Source organism: Larus michahellis, chromosome 14 (assembly GCF_964199755.1).
Source record: "Larus michahellis chromosome 14, bLarMic1.1, whole genome shotgun sequence".
NCBI lineage: Eukaryota > Metazoa > Chordata > Aves > Charadriiformes > Laridae > Larus > Larus michahellis.
This window is the reverse complement of record NC_133909.1, coordinates 11,794,829-11,811,362: the sequence shown is the minus strand read 5'-3', so window position 1 is coordinate 11,811,362 and position 16,534 is coordinate 11,794,829. Positions and strand designations below refer to the sequence as shown.

At 50.9% G+C, this 16,534-nt stretch overlaps 3 protein-coding genes across 10 annotated transcripts; 1 reads left to right on the top strand and 2 right to left on the bottom strand.

Annotated features, from left to right (window-relative positions):
• Positions 1-411: 411 nt before the first annotated feature.
• Positions 412-8,944, bottom strand: VCF1 (VCP nuclear cofactor family member 1). 8 transcript variants are annotated; one of them, XM_074608146.1, is made up of 5 exons: positions 8,746-8,944; positions 7,007-7,103; positions 5,476-5,608; positions 2,741-2,803; positions 412-1,059 (listed from the first exon to the last, which is right to left on the bottom strand). In XM_074608146.1, exons 3-5 carry the CDS (start codon positions 5,575-5,577, stop codon positions 817-819), a joined length of 408 nt encoding a protein of 135 aa, XP_074464247.1. In that variant the 5' UTR covers positions 5,578-5,608; positions 7,007-7,103; positions 8,746-8,944; the 3' UTR covers positions 412-816. The 8 variants fall into 8 exon arrangements, with proteins under 8 accessions (XP_074464247.1, XP_074464251.1, XP_074464248.1 ...); XM_074608150.1 differs by lacking the exon at positions 5,476-5,608 and adding an exon at positions 3,076-3,117 and having other exon boundaries at positions 8,746-8,938; XM_074608147.1 differs by lacking the exon at positions 8,746-8,944 and adding an exon at positions 7,559-7,778.
• Positions 8,945-8,994: 50 nt separating this feature from the next.
• Positions 8,995-12,740, top strand: MTNAP1 (mitochondrial nucleoid associated protein 1). The gene is made up of 4 exons (XM_074607887.1): positions 8,995-10,401; positions 10,808-10,915; positions 11,119-11,235; positions 11,763-12,740. Exons 1-4 carry the CDS (start codon positions 9,090-9,092, stop codon positions 11,789-11,791), a joined length of 1,566 nt encoding a protein of 521 aa, XP_074463988.1. The 5' UTR covers positions 8,995-9,089; the 3' UTR covers positions 11,792-12,740.
• A 118-nt stretch (positions 12,741-12,858) lies between these two features.
• CPSF4L (cleavage and polyadenylation specific factor 4 like) lies at positions 12,859-15,990 on the bottom strand. The gene is made up of 7 exons (XM_074607889.1): positions 15,764-15,990; positions 14,817-14,969; positions 14,468-14,563; positions 14,062-14,155; positions 13,653-13,695; positions 13,318-13,513; positions 12,859-13,183 (listed from the first exon to the last, which is right to left on the bottom strand). Exons 1-7 carry the CDS (start codon positions 15,855-15,857, stop codon positions 13,047-13,049), a joined length of 813 nt encoding a protein of 270 aa, XP_074463990.1. The 5' UTR covers positions 15,858-15,990; the 3' UTR covers positions 12,859-13,046.
• Positions 15,991-16,534: the final 544 nt, after the last annotated feature.

Sequence of the window (16,534 nt, the reverse complement as noted above, 5' to 3'; positions counted from 1 at the left end):
TCTCTCACCTCCTGTTCCTTAGAAGCTATTAAAGTCAAATTAAAGAAAAAAAAAACATACACACTGTAACAGAAAACAAAACATTTCACAGCTAGAAATGGGTATTAGAGCAATGAAAACTCTCTCTCAAAAGCCCCTCCCCAGGTTGCTCCATGCTTTTCTCCATAGGCACCACGGATCTGCTCTCTCTGGGAGCACAGCGGGCACCCCACAGTTCAGCTCTCCTGGGTCTAGTTTCACATTATTTTTTTTTTCAGTACTGTAGCAGTAAAGATCAAGCGAGATAAGGCTCATCACACACTGAGCTGGGTGGAAAGGTCGCAGCTGGGGCATTCCTAAGGGATGCCAGTGCTGGCCCCTATTCTTACTGTCTTATTAACTCTAAATGCTCAAAAAAATTATGTTGCCAAATAACTTTTTTACTAGTTTATTGAAATTAAAAAAGACTTATAAAACTGAAGATGAACGTTGGAGAGAACTTTACATAAAGCAACAAATTGCTAACAGATTAGGCAGTCGATTGGAATTGGACATTTTGCAATCCTATAACACAGATGTGGATTCCTCAGTCTCCTCTTGACGCGTACTTTATAACCACCCCAAAAACAATCCTATAAAAATTGCTTCAAAGCCCCTTTTGCATTGCAATAGTGCAGCAAACCACAAGTAAACAATTTCCTGTTAACCTGTTATTTCAAATATAGACTGAAAAGGCAACAGGCGTTTTGTGCAATTCCATTTTAACAAACTTTTAAGTTGAAATATCAAATCTACACAGTGCTGTCCCTTCACAGAAGGCAGGGAACTGCTGGTTCATCATGTAGGAAGGCGTCCCCGGCTCTGTAAGCTGTGAAAGTGTGCCTCCTTCAGGATCTGGTTGATGTGGAAGTAAGGACCTTGGCTTAGTGCAGACTGCTCATGGAAGGACTGGGAGGAGACAGGACTGGATCCTGCAATTATCGGGTTTAGGCTGGTTTCTGCACCGCACGCTCTGTCAGGGCTGTTGATGCTACTGCTACTACAGCTGCTGCTGCTGCTGCCGCTATCGCTGCTGGAGGACTGAGACAAAGAGAAGGTTAACAGCAAAACACATTTTTCTCTCCCATCCATCACGAAAAACCACATTTAAGCAAATCATCTTTACAGTAAGTCCCTCCCTTCCAGATTTTCAGGCTCACGTTCAGCCTGATGGACTAATGTAAATCCACCAAGTGCTTTCTTGGCATTCATAGCTTCCGTTATTGCCAACACATGAAAAGCGTGACAGAGCTGAAGGGCTGAGCAAGCCTTCACCCGGAGGTTCGCTGACCTCCAGAACACTGGATTTCAATCTTTCGCTTTTGGGCCCGCCAGCTCTGCCCCCATGACCCACGTTAGCACTAGTGAAGTTTGCTGAATTCATCCGAGAATTGGAAAATAAAGAACATTCCTACTGAACTGCATGTGTCAGTAAAGGCAGGCAGGGCATGAGGAAAAGTTTATCGCTTCTGTTCTAGCAGACGTTTTAGGTAAGCACCATGCAAAGCATTTTCCTACAAGTCAATCTTTCCAAAATGAGATCTGAAGCATCCAAAGCAACAGGCTGTTAAAAAAAAAAATGCAACACGATACCCATTTTAAGTCTTTGAACACCTCAACATACATACAACTACTCTTCTCCCAGTTAAGTACTGGGACTGCAATGTTAAGTGGTAGTTTTCCATAACAATTTACTTGACAGGCAGTGAAAAGAGCGACAGGCATCAAAGACTTCCACATGCAGAAAAGAGAGCTCATGATTTAGCTCGCAAAGAGGACAGGGCTCATTTGCCAGCATTTAGGATAAACATTTCACAGTAATGACTGGAAGAGCATTAGCCATCATTTTCAGTGTTTCAAAGACATAAAACTGTTTGGTTTACACCGTGTTAAGGGCTGCTAACAAAAGGTTCCATTAGTTACAGCTGAAATATTTCATTACTGTGTGATATGCTGTTCAGGAGAACACTGCAAATATTTAGGTGCTTAAGAATCAAAGAATGGCTATTTTGCCATCCCACAGGGAGTAAATTCACAGAAGCAGCCAGCGTAAGTGACAACAGCTAAAAAAAAACCCACATTTTTTAAGTATTAAAGTAAAACCACAGAAGTCAAAGTTTGGTGGCCACAGCAGAGGAAGACAAATTTAAAGAAGTCCACAGTAATTTAATAGTCAGCACCACATCCAGAAGGCCTCACTGGGGAGTAAATCTGAAGAACGGTGCAAACTGCACCCGACATGTCTGTCAAGGGGCGGTGAGAAAGGCCCAGGAAGGCACTGTGCGAGTATCTGAGGTGGACCACATCTCAATGCCAACTGGAAACCCCACGGCACTGATTCCATGATCAATCGTGAGAATTCAACCATATAAATTTCCTTGTTTTACTGAGCACCAAAAATGCTTCAGTTCTGTTGTACTATAGCAAGCAAGGCAATGGCCCCGGGGCTGCACCCGCGCTGGCGTGTTAGGTTCAGCTAGCAAGGAGAAAACAAGAAAACGCGTGTGAAATCATTCTTGAGGAAGCAGCAGATGTAACTACACGAGCAACCAGCTCCTCCTCCTAACGCTGCTAACACTAGAGAGGGAGAGAACACGAGAAGGACAGAGAGGAGCCGCGAAATGGTGCTTGCTACACCATCTCATTTTGCATAGAAGCACAAATATCGAAATGCAATGCTGTTATGCTCAACAAGTCACAGCAGCCTTGGAGAGAAACCCACCGCACAGGACACTTTGTTTCCTTTTAGTCTGTGTTCCTTACTGTTTTTCGTTACAGCCACCTTCTGAAAATCAAGGTAAAAATCGAAATGAGAACCTGGTATTACTTACTGCTAAAGTTTCACATCTTAACAAACATTTCCGAGCTGTTAGTACTGATTATTTTGTGCATGTCTAATTTTTTTTAAAACCGAGATAGTGTCCTGGGACGTGCTTCCTACATCTAAGGCTGTTGACAGATCTGATTTGTCATACCCTCTTTATTTCCATTTCTCTAATGCAAAAATTCACTAGCACGTGAAGCCCGTTTATTGCCCAAATCACGTCAAAGACCTACCATTTCCCCAGGCTGTGGTGCACATTCTGTTACGCATTTGGACTACAATTAGACAAAAAAAGAATCCTTAAAGTCATCATGTCAGCAACGACAGGCATCTACACAATGAAACAAAGTTTTAAGCGAAAGGGCAAAGGAAAGTAGCCCAATGAAAGTTCATGAGTACTTTAAGTATCAAAAGAACATGTTCACGGTTTACCTGACTCATTAGCCCCTCTTAACATCACATCCAGTAGCTATGGAAGTTTTAAATAATTTCCAAACAAATGTCCTGCTAAATGTACTAGTCTGCTGATCTGTGACATAGCATCTCAATCATTCATGACAGGAACCTAAAAAACGGCCGTTCAGACCCTGCTGCTCTCAAAATCTTTCAAGATGAGTTTAACAGAGGCATAATCTGGTTTTAATTAGAATCTAAGACCAGCCCTTCCTCAATAGCGTATTACTGTAGACTGGCATAGCTGCAATGCTAGACAAAAACTTTGATGTGAGAGAAGCAACTGCTGCTGTGCGTCAGCAATCTCCGCCGATAAAACAGCAGTATTTCTAAGCTCTGGGGAAACCTGTCATCGGTCAGAATAACAAAGAGGAACCACAAGAAATGAGGTTTTACAGAAGAAAGTTATGCAGGAAGGAAAAGAGCTAGTCAGAACACTGCAGACTCCCTTCCTTCCCTGGGAAAATCAGACCAAAGGGCTTTTCATCGGTGATTCCCCAGGTTGCAGAGCACAATTGTACATTCTCCTAATTCCTGTGAGCGGCTGCTTGCAGTCGGCCTCTCAGACGATCTGCTACAGCTCTACCTGACTTCACGTACAGGACAGCAATGAAAGGAGAGTAGGAAGGGCTTTTGCTGAATTTATAAGCGAGTTCCAGGGAAAAGAACACAGCTGACCTCTGAATAAAGGGAGGACAGGCTGAACAGGAAGTGAAATGTGGTGGCAAATGCTCTGCTTCGCTAATGTTTAACATTCACTGTAGTTCTAGTCCAGTGTTTTCGCTGTGTGCCTGTTCATGGACTGAACTGCAAAGCAGAGGTTTACTGTCAGCCCCAGGGTGGCTGTCACCTAGCAGCGTGGCAGTGGTTTTGTTCCAGGAGGAGCAGGAATTGCACATCATTACAGCAATTTGCCAAGAAGTAGTGCTGAGAGAGATTGAAGAGAATCTCGGTTTCCCTCCTGTAAAAGTCCGATCCAAGGATGGCATCTACCCTGGATGAAAGGACAATCTAGTGGGAGAAAAGAGCAACATCCTTTCGCATCAAATCTAGCTCACGTGAGCAGCAGGATTCAAAGTGAAGGACTGACATCACAGAACAGCCCAGGTTTGAACTGCCACTAAGACAAAAATCTCCCTTTGTCTTACACATATTGCTGTCAGCTATGAAGAGTAAGACAAAAAGAAAAAAAGCAAAAAAAAAAAAAAGAAATCCTGACAAAAGCCAAGCCAAGTTTTAGTAACACTGATTTTTGCATAGTGAGGTTATGGTCTCAAGTAAACCACACTCTCTAAGAGAATGCAGTCAACTTTCAACTGAAAGAAGGCAAAAGGAATCAGTACCTCATATAATATTTCACAAAAAGCAGGTGTGTGTATGCCCTCAGACAAAAAGTAATTCTCTGCTCATGTACTCTTTGAAGTTACAAATTGCTCTCACGCACACACGCTTTCTCTCCTAGTTCAATATCCTAAAGCTAGTGAGGATTTGTAATCAGCAAGAGCTGCCTTTGCAAATGGCAAAGTATCAGGAAACCAAATAAAAGTATTACAAATGGCCAAGAATTTCAAAGTGACATCAATCGGAAGCATTTGTGCACTATAAGCACAAGAATTTCTCCATTTGGCACAGGAAGCCCTTAAAGAAACAGTCAAATAATACTGATTTAATTTTATGGCTTGAATTCCTGGGCATGCTCAATTCAGTGATCCAACATTACGAGAAAACAAGCGGGGAAAAAAAACAAGCTCTATTTACCAGTAGACGACGTTGTGAATTTTGTTCCCTTGAAAAAGGGAACATTGATTTTTGTAAAACTGTGTCCAGCAAGTGCATTCCTCCACTTCAGCAACAACAGTAAGAAATTCTCCTTGCCTGCACATCAGGGTTTAATGTGTTAAAAACATACTTTTACAACGCAAGTGCATGCATGAAGCAGGAGTCTCAATGTTAGCCTCAGTCACTGAGCTCTGCACTGGTTTCGCTGGTGGCACGGAGGCAGTGCATGCCCATGCTGGTCACTTGCAGGCACCCAACCAAAACAGCTGTTAAGGACAGAGTTAAGGTCATCCACTCTTGTGTGGCTACTACAAGGCTATTTCCATTTCTGCATTTTAGCGGCTTTGCCCAGTCAAACGCCAAGTGTTTATATGACAAGCAAAGGTGCTTCTGCCACTCACCATGAAGGTTTTTCCTGATATTCTTAATTTCATTACTCCTACTTCAATCCCTTGTTCCACACTAAATTCTTCCTCCTCCCGCCACAAAGCTCGTTTAGCCATTAACTACTCTACACACGAAGAGGTGTTTAACCTGTTGGACAAGTGATTCAGTGTCAGATGGCAAGCAACTATTTATGGTTCTACCCGTTATACCCGAGAAACAAAAACAACTTCATCCCAGCAAGTCATACTTCTGGCAAAACAGCAATACAGGAACCAGGAATATTTTTCATCACAGCAAATTCCTTCACGATGAACATCTCAGCTGTGAGAGCATTTTCCATACGAAATCACTGACATTTTCCATGCAAAATCAGCTACATGTAAAGGTGTACTGGTTAAAAGAATGTCTCCCCTTACAAAAGGAACGGTGGGATACCGAACTTTGTATCATTTTAAATGTAAGTATACATTTGAAGCCATTACCGTATGATAAAAGTGATGTTGCTCGAAGTTACATAGCACAAAAAATTTTCTGCAGTTAAAGTATAGTTAATAGTTCAATATAACCGCAATAGTTCATAATTACTCATTACAGCCAATCTTTGGAGTGAGAGGGCTGTATAAACAACCAACAAGGATATTTCAAAAACCTTAAAAGAAATCCATTTCATGAACTTCCAGGGACACAAACCAGGAAGGAGCCTCTGCTCTGCACGCTCTTTTCCATGAACATTTTGCCACAGAACTACATTGCTAATTAGAAATGCATACAGTGAATTTTCGGATGATTAATATAGGCAACAATTCATGAAATCTGGCAGCAGCTTGGAAATCAGCATTTTTTTTAAAAAAAGAAATCTCACAGCTAGCAAACTGCATCACCCTAGAACACCTGTCACGTGAGCGATAAGAGACAGTTTATCCCACGTCCAGCAAATGATCACGGCAAACATGAGCAGAAACCCAACAGTTTGAGTTCAAGTCTTTTAGCTGTGAACGAGCAAGTCTTGCTTAAACTGGCGAGCTCTATCAGAGCATTTTTTAAACATCAGATAAGCATTACTGCTTGCAACACGCACCTTGTGCATCGCACCAGTTGGAATGCTTTTTGACTTTCTACCACAAATAATCACATTACTGTAAGTAAATGCAAAGTTGGAAGAGTAGATGGTCAGGCAAAGTGACCACACGCACTTCTAATCCACCCTAGTCATCTCCTCAATTCTGCATGTGTTACACCTCATTTCAGACAGCAAAACCAAAAGTGGCAGCAAATGCTTTTCTTGTTTCTTCACTTGGGTACTACTTATCAGTATTTGAAAGACATTAACAGAAATACTCAGGCCACTGGAAAACATGCTGATTTCCAAACCACGTTTTACAGATTTCAATCTCTGAAGTACAGTCAAGCCTCGTGACCTCATACACTAAGCAAAAAAAAGTGTTTTCATTAACTACTCTCCATGAATAAAATTTCACAAGATATTCCAGCCATTATTTAAATTCAACATTAAAGGAAACGGAATTTGCCCAATAAGGCTCTCACCTCAGTGTCCCAAGAGTCCTGAAGGACAGTATTCCTGGTACTACGCTTTGTCTGAGGAACATGACTGTCATCTTCATTGCCATTCCGTCTCCGCTTCCTAAAGAAAGTTTAGGGAGAAAGGAGGAAAAAATTAGCAATCTACTGATATACCTTCTGTTTTGTTCTCTAAAGGCAACTCCACAAAAAAATCTGGAAAACTTGATCAATTAATGAAGGATGTATCTAAACCTCTGATGTGCTGTGGACTTTCATATTCTCTTTTTAGCTGTTTTCTACAGAAGAGAAAGAAAAAGAACACAAAGCAGCCAGGCTGGTGTTTTCACGTCAGTTGAAGGGACACGGACTCACACCTGCCATTAAAAGCAGCTCTGAGCATCTTTCTAAATAAACCCGTTTGATGATTCTCAGCCTTGCAACTGCTCTCAGTACGTAGGCATGTCTAAAAATAAGCCTGGGACTTTGAATGACATCTGACAGGCTGAGAAAAGCACCCGGGAAGAGTGGCAGTGACCACACTTTCAATAAATACCCGATAACGTTCATCTCGCTTACATGTGTCTGCAGTTAGGGCCTATGATGACTTTCTTGAGTGTCTCCATTCTGTCTTTGCACTTGAAGCCAAGTCACATCCTGAGCACCGTTATTTTCCATGCGGAAAGTTTTGTTAGAAAACACCTCATGGAAGACAACTCCTTCCCTGTTTCTGATGTATTTGCCATCCTCTTATGACATCAGCACTGCTTCACAGCAGATCAACAGCAACCTAGAACCCCTGTGAACCAACGTCTGTCACTGTCTGCAGAATTTTAATGCTCATATCAAATGATTTTTCCCACTGTACACACACCACAGGTCAATCAGGACCTCTGCACGCTGGGCACTATCCGAAATACAGGATGGAGATGTTTCGGTGGCCAAAAATTAAAACATACTCAAATGAGTCAAAACAGACCCAAGCGAGGTATTTATAACTGAATCTTTTCTTACAGACAAGCTTCAGCAGCAGACTCAGCTGCCAGTATATGGTCCACGCCTACAGACAGGAGCTGCCTCCTCGCTCTCCCATCCCTGGGAGGCCCACAGCACTCTCGACCGTTGTCCACCACAGCCCATCAGGTTCTTCCTCCACCAGGGCCACATTCCCCCTCTCACTCCAATGCTCCACATTTGCGTTGCCTCTACATGTCTGCTTTCCTTGACGCCTGCAGCCCACGAGTAAACTCAACACCTCCATCCCCCACAGCCCACCCTGCCGCCTCACCACTCCGGGCACTCACAGCCCAGCTCCCACACGCTTCACGGTCCCTCCCGTTTCTCCCCACCTCCTCCCCTTCCCCACCAGGCCGACAAATCCCCCTCCAGCTCACCTCGAGGCCCCCACACACTCTGCGCCCGTTTGATCTCCTGAACGCTGCCCGCCCTCCCCGCTAGGCCTTTAACGTTCACCTCCGACACAATCCCAGCTCCGTTTTAACCCTTTCCAGAGATAGGGGAGCCGCTTCCCCACTTCTCCCCCCATCCCTTACCCTCTTACTCAAGCCAACCCCTCCGGGGCAGTGTCAAACACTCCCCACACCACCCTCAGCCCCTCTTCACACCTCCCCCGCTCGCCACACACCCCCTACACTGCTACCTCCCCCTCCAGTGCCCGAGCGGCTGTCCCTCGCCTTAGGCCCCCTCCCTCCCCTCGGCCTCCCCTCAGGCCGCCTTCCCCTCCCCCACCCCGGCTCGTCGCTCACCTCTGTCTCGCTCCCCGCTCGCTCGGCAGCGGCTGCCGGCAGCTCATGGCGGGCCGGGCTGAGCTCTGCGAGGACGGGACGGAGCAAAAGGCGAGGGCCTGCGGCGCGGCCCGGCGCGGCCCAGCCGCCCACCGCTGCGGAGAGACGTCCCCCCGCTCGCCTCCAACCGCCGCTTCCGGCGTCTCCGCCTCCTGCGCGTGCGCAACGGCCTCCCCGCACCGGCCACGCCCCCCGTGCGTCAAAGCGCGCATGCGCAGTACGCGCGCGACCGAGGCCCCCAGCGGGGGTGGCGGCGGCGGCGCCTGACTGGGTGAGCGGCGCCGGGAGGGCGGTGCGGTGCGGCCATGGCCGCGGCGCCGCCGGGGCTGGAGCTGTGCCCGCACTGCCACCGGCCCTTCAAGCGGCTCCGCGCCCACCTCCCGCACTGCAAGGCCGCGCCGAGACCAGACCCCGGAAGCGCCCCAGGGACAGACCTAGGCCGCGGAGCGGCCGCCAGCAGCGCTCCACGCCTAGGCCGCGGACCGGCCGCCGGGCCCTCCGCGCCCGGGAGCGGCTCTGGCTCCGCAACCGGGCCGGGGGCAGGCAGCGGGCCACGGGCGGGAGCGGCCGGTAAGAGCAGCAAGTGGCTGCCCAGCCCCGGCGCAGCCCCCCGGGAGGCGGCGGCCCCGAAGGGGAAGAAGGCCGCGGCCGAGCACGGTGGACGGTCCGGCCTCGGGCTTCGCCACCAGCCCGACAGATGCCGCGCAGAGCAGAAGGTGGAGGCTGCTGTGCAGGACATAGCCAAGTCCCTTGATTTGCTCCCTGAGGAGGTCAAAGATATACCCAAAAAGCTGAGTAACGGAGTGAAAATAGTAATAGAGAAGCACCGTGCCAAGGTGCTCAGGGAGAAGAGCAGTTCCAGGAGCAGGGATGTGTCAGCTGGAAGCCACAGCACAGCTAGGTTGCCTGTGGAAGGGCCAAATCCAGGCAGTGCTGCTGGCCACACTGACGCAGCCCAGCCTGACCTACAGGAGGGAATAACTGTTCCAGAAACCGCAAACACCAAGATGCGTGGCCTTGGAGCTGCAGAGAATGCATCTGCAAGCTCAAAGGGAGAAAAAGGCAGTAGTTTAAAGGGAACAAAAATATGCGTACTTCAAGATCCCCCCAAAGCTGACTGCAGAAGTACCCCTGGTGACCTCGTTCAGCAGGAGGGAATAGACAAAACCGTGACAGAAGAGAAGCAGATGCACCTAGAAGTTGGTGTGGAATATAAAGCCCCTCTTTCTGCTTTGCATACCAAGAACCTCCATCTGTCAGTGAGAGAGGGTTTCAAAGGTCACAATGAAGAGACATCCAAAAATTACCTAACCAGCATACAAAAGCTTCGAGAGAGCAAGCAGCAGATGGCTGTAGTTTCTGAGCCTATCCTGAATGCGGGGAGAGACACGGGGCTGGCGCTGGACCAGTTCTTGCTCCGCACCTCCAAAAGCCAACCCATCTGTCTGTCCCAGGCCTCTGGCAGGAGCACGCCGGCAGGTGCCATGGGCTTGGAATGGTTTCCAGACTTACATCCTAATTATCATGGGCTGAATATTTTTCCAGGGAAGCCTTTCCAAGAAGGCGTGGGGATCATAATGAAGACACCAGAGGGCAATTTCTCAGACGGACAGCAAGGTAACGTGAGAAACAAAAAATCTCTGCTGCTGAAAATTACTGCGCTGTCAGGCTAAACGGTCTGATGTGACTGGGAGAGGAGGGGTAGGAAACAGTAAGCTGCTGCGCTTGTCCAGAAAGGGATCCAGGAAGGATCCAAGGAGGTTAACTGTCCAGCCCTCCAGCCTGCACAACCAATGGTTTACATTTCTGTTTAGGTTTAAGACAGGCTCTTGCATGTTTGGGCTGGTGGAGCCAACTCACTTTGTGGGAGAGATGGTTCACTGTTCCTTTCTGAGCAGTCAGGCCCACTTGCAGCTGTACCAGATACCAGCTCCGCGCTCTCCACCCAGCGCAGGCAATGTGAGCACCACGCGTGTTGCCCTCACTTTCCTCCCTTTGACCACCCTGACTTGTCATCGCGCAGGTCCCCTCTCAGAAAGGCGCCTGATGGATGTAAGGCTGGGGGAGCTGCCCGCTTGGCTGGCCACCTGCAACTTTTCTCCCCAGGGGCTGCTTGGAGGAGTGCAGAAAGGTGAGACTAAATTCATGGCTCTTGGGGCAGAATTGTCCCACTTACCTGATTTACTTGCTGCAGGCTGGTCCAAGTGGCCAGTCTGGATCCTTATAGAGAAGTAAATAAATAGACTCAACCATTTGGCTTTGGGAAGTTACATGGGAACCAGTGAACTCTTAAGACCTGTGCACGGTTTGACCCTTGCATTTCTGTTCCAACAGCCTGGAATAACTACTACAACAAATACATCAACGTGAAGAGGGGGGGACCCGCTGGGATCTCCATGCTGCTGGCTGGATACTGCCTCCTCAGCTATGGCTGGAACTATCAGCACATCAGTAAGATTTACTTCTTGGTATCTGTCTTGTTTTGGGAATTCTCACTTTTGCAGCAGGTGGAAAGTCTATTTTACATTCATGTTAATTCAAGCTCTGAAATAATTTAAATACTTCACAATTAAGACCACAATCAGAGCTCAGAAAGCAGTATTCTGACTTGACTTAGGTAGGCAGAGGAGTTTAGCTAATAAAGGTGGCGAAAACAGTTGCTGATTCACAGCTTCTCCCCGGAGAGCACCAGAAACCATCAGGAGCATTTTTAAACCCTGCACAAAGCAGAGGGAGGAGGTGTTCCAACACTGAACACCTATGCCTTGGATTTACTCATAACTGACAAGGGATTTACTGGCGTTTGTGTAGTTTCCCCAGCAGGGCTTGCTCTTAGGCGCAGCTCTCCAACACAGAAACGGAGAGGGCTGCAGTCGGTCTCCTGCTTATCACTGCTGGGCAAAGCACACTCACGTCATCCCCGAGCATAGCGCTGTGCTAACAGTTCTGGGTTTTACCCCCCCGCCCTGTTTTTCTAGAATGTCATCGCTGGCGTAAATACCACTGAAGAAGCTGGAACAGCATCAGAGGAAGCATCACGAATACTTGGCCGGAATCAGCAGAAGTGCTCAGGACCGGTGTCCCAGCAGGGATTCAAATCAGCAGAGGCCCATTTGCTGTCAGAATCAGGCTCTTCAGTTACCTTCCTGCAGACAGAGGGATGACGCTGACAGCAATAGCCTGCGATCACCGCTCTGTGGTTCAGGCAGTATTTAGTGCTGAAAGAAGAAACTGTTGGAGCTACCCCTTAGGGGTCTGTTTGCAGTAGAGCTGTAGTCTGCAGAAGCCCAAATCTCTTGCTTCGGGACACCAGACACAGGAGAACTCCTTGATCTGGGCTGTTCGTATAGATCAATGGACACGCAATGTTGCGGTCAGTGTTTGGCAGTAAGGTTTGTGATGGATTGTGGCAGGGTGGGGTTTGGCCAGATCAACCATTTCCTTTAAATTAGCAGAGTTTTGCCCACCGCAGCCTATTTTTTTTTTTGCTTACCCCTTTCCACAGGAAGCACGATGGGGTTTGCTACTGACTGTCAGGAGAAGGGTAGTCCCAGGCCCTGCTTTGCTGTCACCACAGCGCTGGTGGCACTGCCCAGGCTCTGAGGGAAGGGCCTGCGTGCAGGCATTAAAGCAGAAGCACTTAGACCGCAGCGCCCTAGTTCTGGAGGAAGAAAATCCATTGGATTAGCTGTTGTGCCCAAAGGGCAAACCAATGTCTGCATCAGACAAACGAGGACAGTTATGAGAGTGCTAGTTGTAGCCTGCCATCACTAAACATGTCTGGAAAAGGACTGGTCATGTTACAGGCATGAAGGGTAAAACAAAACAAAAAAAAACCAAAGCCAAGGAAAAAAAATTCTGAGCTCTTTATTCAAAGAGCAGTGCAGTAGTACTGTGTCAGAGGTGTTTCACCAAAAACTCCCTCTCGCCAGCAATAAAAGCCTTGGTGAGTTTTCCATTCCTGCTCGGTTCTGTGTGTTCTCAAACATGGTGCTTTTTGCCCCCTCTCATGGGGGATTAGAACACCCACACCCTCGTCTCCCCATGGCCCCGGCTGGTCCCACACCCCTTCAGACCTGTGACCGCTCCTGACCCGGTCCATGTGCAACCAGCTGCGCAGGAGGGAGCGGAGTCCTCACTCTCTGTGAAAAGTCCCTTTTTGGTTGCTTTAGGGAAGCGGTGATTTCTCTGCTCCTTGTGCAAAGAGCTGTGAGAGCCGGTGCTGAGCAAAACCAACTGGCTTTTCTAGTCCAGCAACTGTCCTAGTGGCCATCTTGCTGGCTCCATCGGGATGCACGATGTTCTTCTGTGGTCCTTGTGGGAGCACGCGGGTCGTTTCCCCAGCAGGATTTCCATCCCAGTCTTCCCACACTTACTGGCGTAGTGACCTTTCTGACATCTTGGAGTCAAGGAATTTATTTGAAGAGCGCTATGGGAGCCCCCACACTGCATGCTGCCCCTCACCATAGGGCTTTACCCTCCCTCCAAGGCAAGGCCATTGCTCCCAGGCCTCCGGGTCCCAAAAACACTCACCTTGAAGCAGATGTCTGGTTCCAGCAGGCTCTGTGGGTCTAGGGGGGCAGCTACTGGTGTCCCCCAGCTGCACTGGCAGGTGCTGGGTAGTGCTGGTGAGTGGTAGGGGGGGCTTCATGGGTGGCATGTCCTTGCATCCACTGCCCCTGCCAGCAGCTGGGTCCAGCCGTGCCAGCCCCCAAGGACAGCCAGCTCCCTGGGGGGACACGGGGCAGTTGGCAGCCACCGACCCACACGAGCTGTGGGGCAGGGGCAGCTGCTGCATCACCCCGATGGGCAGAGGCACAAGAGGCTTCGGCTCAAGAGGGAATGGCATTGGACTGTCTCTGCATCACCTTGGATGGATCCACGGTGCTCGTCATCAGCCCGGCCTTGAGGCTGGAGGGGGACACAGCACAGGCAGTTACTCCCCTGCGCATGGCAAGTGGTGATACCCCCATGGTTCCCCGAGATCCCCCCATGGCTCCCACGGCCTCTCAGGGGTCTCCCAGGGCACAGGCGTCTCCATGGGGACCAGGGCTGTCCCCTGCCCACCCGCTGCAAACCCTACGGTCACCAGCTCAGGTTGGACGTGAGGAGACACCAGGGGGGTCCAGTTAGATCAGACAAGGACCTAAAGCACCCTTGTCCTTGACCCAGACACTGCAACGGCCATGGCCACCTCTGCCGCCTCGAAGAGGGGCTGTCCCCGTTGTCGCAGGCCGGCTGTGCACTGAGCTCCCCCCCAGCCTGCCCCGTACTTACTGCATGAATTTGCACTTGGGTCCTTCTGGGCAGAAGCCGACGAGGTAGTTGGTGCACATCAGCCTCCGCGTGTGCTTGTACTTGCACAGGGGACCTGCCACACAGAGGAGAGGCTCCTGTTTGCAGGGACACAGCAGCACCCCCTGCCCCGCAGGGATTTCGGGAGCCCAGCTTCCCCCAGCAGCCCCATTCCCCTTCAGCTCTCTGGGACCTTTGCTTCCCTGAGTCCAAATCCCCACCGGGCACCCAGTGCCATTCCCAGGTGGTCCCCAGACAACCCACTGTGGCTCTGCCACCTCAGAGGTGGCAGGAGACTGGGCCAGTGGCAGGAGTGGACCCCCTGTCACTGGTGAGTAGGGAACGTGGGCAGCCCCTGCCCACCCCAGCACCCATCCCAGCAGCTCACCATGCCTGCAGAAACCGCGGTCATACCAGGGACAGCCCGTGGCGCTGGTGGTGGCATTAATGTGCAGGAAAGGACAGTCCTTGTTGCTGCACTCACCTATGGGTGTAAGGGGTGAGACAGTGCTCATCCAAGCCAAAAGTGCTCAAGGATGGGCTGGATGGGGGGAACAGAGGTGCTCTGGGAGCACCCAGGCTCGGCCCAGGGAATGGTGGCCCTGGGTGGGTGCCGGTGGCATTTCTTCCCACAGACAGGAGGTGGCATCAGGCACTTGCTCGAGGCCAGACCCGAGGGACGTGGGTGCTGGGGTGGGGGAGGCTTGCTGGGGTCCCCGGCCCTGTCCTGCACCTACCAAATTTGGAGTAGAAATAGCACTCGGGCATCTTGGTCACGTCGTACTCGTGCAGAAAGTCGCACCCGTCGCCCTTTTTGCAGAGCCCCCGCAGCCAGTGCTTGCACACCACCGTCTTCTCCCTGCCGACATGCTGGAACGGGCACCGCACGCCTGGCCCCGGCACAGACCTGCTGTCAGAGCCTGCCCGTGCCCCCCGCCATCACAGCCCCCAGGAATCCCCTGCCCCAGCATCCCCCACCTCTTTGGCTTGGGATGTGCCGGAGTTTCCCTGGACATGGAGGAGATCTGCAGCACCCACTGGGTGCACAGGGCACGGTCTTGTGCGCACCGCCAAGGTCTGGCTGCCCTGGAGGTGCTCAAGCCCCCCCAGCACAGAAGGGGTAGGAGAAATCGTCCAAAGGGCTGGGGGAAATGATGGACTCGGAGCAGCATTAGCATTTCAGGCTAAAACCTGCCAACCCACTGGCCGCAGGGCTACAGAGCAATCAGCCATGGACATGGGCTGGCCATAGAGCAGGGAGGGGACCCAGCCAGCTCCCTGGTGTCCCCAGGATCTTGCAGGGTGGTGTCAGTCCCATGCCCATCCCTTCCCAGCGCTCACCCTTGGAGCACAGCCCTTGGTGGAAATACTTGCAGATGGCCTCCCCCGGCTCTGCGGGGGAAAGCAGGGCAGGGAGAGCTTCACCCGCCGGCCCCAGTGCTGGGACCATCATGCCATCGAGGCCAAGAGCATGCTGTCCCCCTCCACCGGCAGCCCGGGGAGCAACGTTGTGAGCCAGCCTGGCCTCGGGCAGGAGCCCAGGCAGGACAAGAAGCACCCAGGCATCGCGGTGGGTGCAGTGAGAGCCAGGAGCACCAGCAAGGAGGAGAACCCCAACACCTCCTGCACCCCCGCCACCCTCCAAGGATGCCGCAGGACCCCATCCCCAATTGGTTGTCCATACCTGGGAAGGGCAGGGGCTGAGCTTCTCGCTGGTGCTCCACATCAGCCTCTAGGTCAAACCTGATCTTCTCCACACCAGCCACCAGCTCCTGCATCGCCCCTGCTCTGGTGAGAGGCACCTCCAGCCCAGCACCAGCAAGGAACAGGGGCTGCAAAGGGGCTGGCCAAGGAAACCACAGGCCTCCCAAGGGAGCACAACGCTCTGCAGGTCACCAGAGCCACACTGGGCCCCAGCAGCATGCAAAAACCCTCCTCTTCCTCCTCCTTCTCCTCCCCGAGCCAGAGCAAAACCAGCCCAGGCAGCAGCCCCCAGCACTCCATTTAGAGCGAGAAGCTGCCCACATCTGATCTCAATTTGCAGCCGTGATTGCCTGGTGCCGCAGCCCAGCTGTGGGGAGCTCAGCCCCGGGCCCCCATCGCATCCAACCCCCCCCATAACTGCCTCTTTGCACCGACATCTGCTTTTCCTCCAGCCCCAGCTCTGGGGCAGAGCAGCTGGTTCCCGTCTGGGTTAACCCCCTCACGCCGGGGCTGCTGCTCAGCCCGCAACAGAGCCAAATGTGGCCCGAATGCTGTGACTGAGCGCTCAGAGAGCCGGTGACAGATCCTGGGGGGGGTTTTATTGCACTCCCGAGTGCTTTGAGCATCGCCGGGGACACGGCAGCACCGTCCCCAGCCCCGCTCTCCAGCGCATGGTGCCCGGCAGGAGAGACCCACATCCCCCCGGCTCGTGGTGGGGACGGCCAGGTCACACCTCGCACCCCGACGAGAA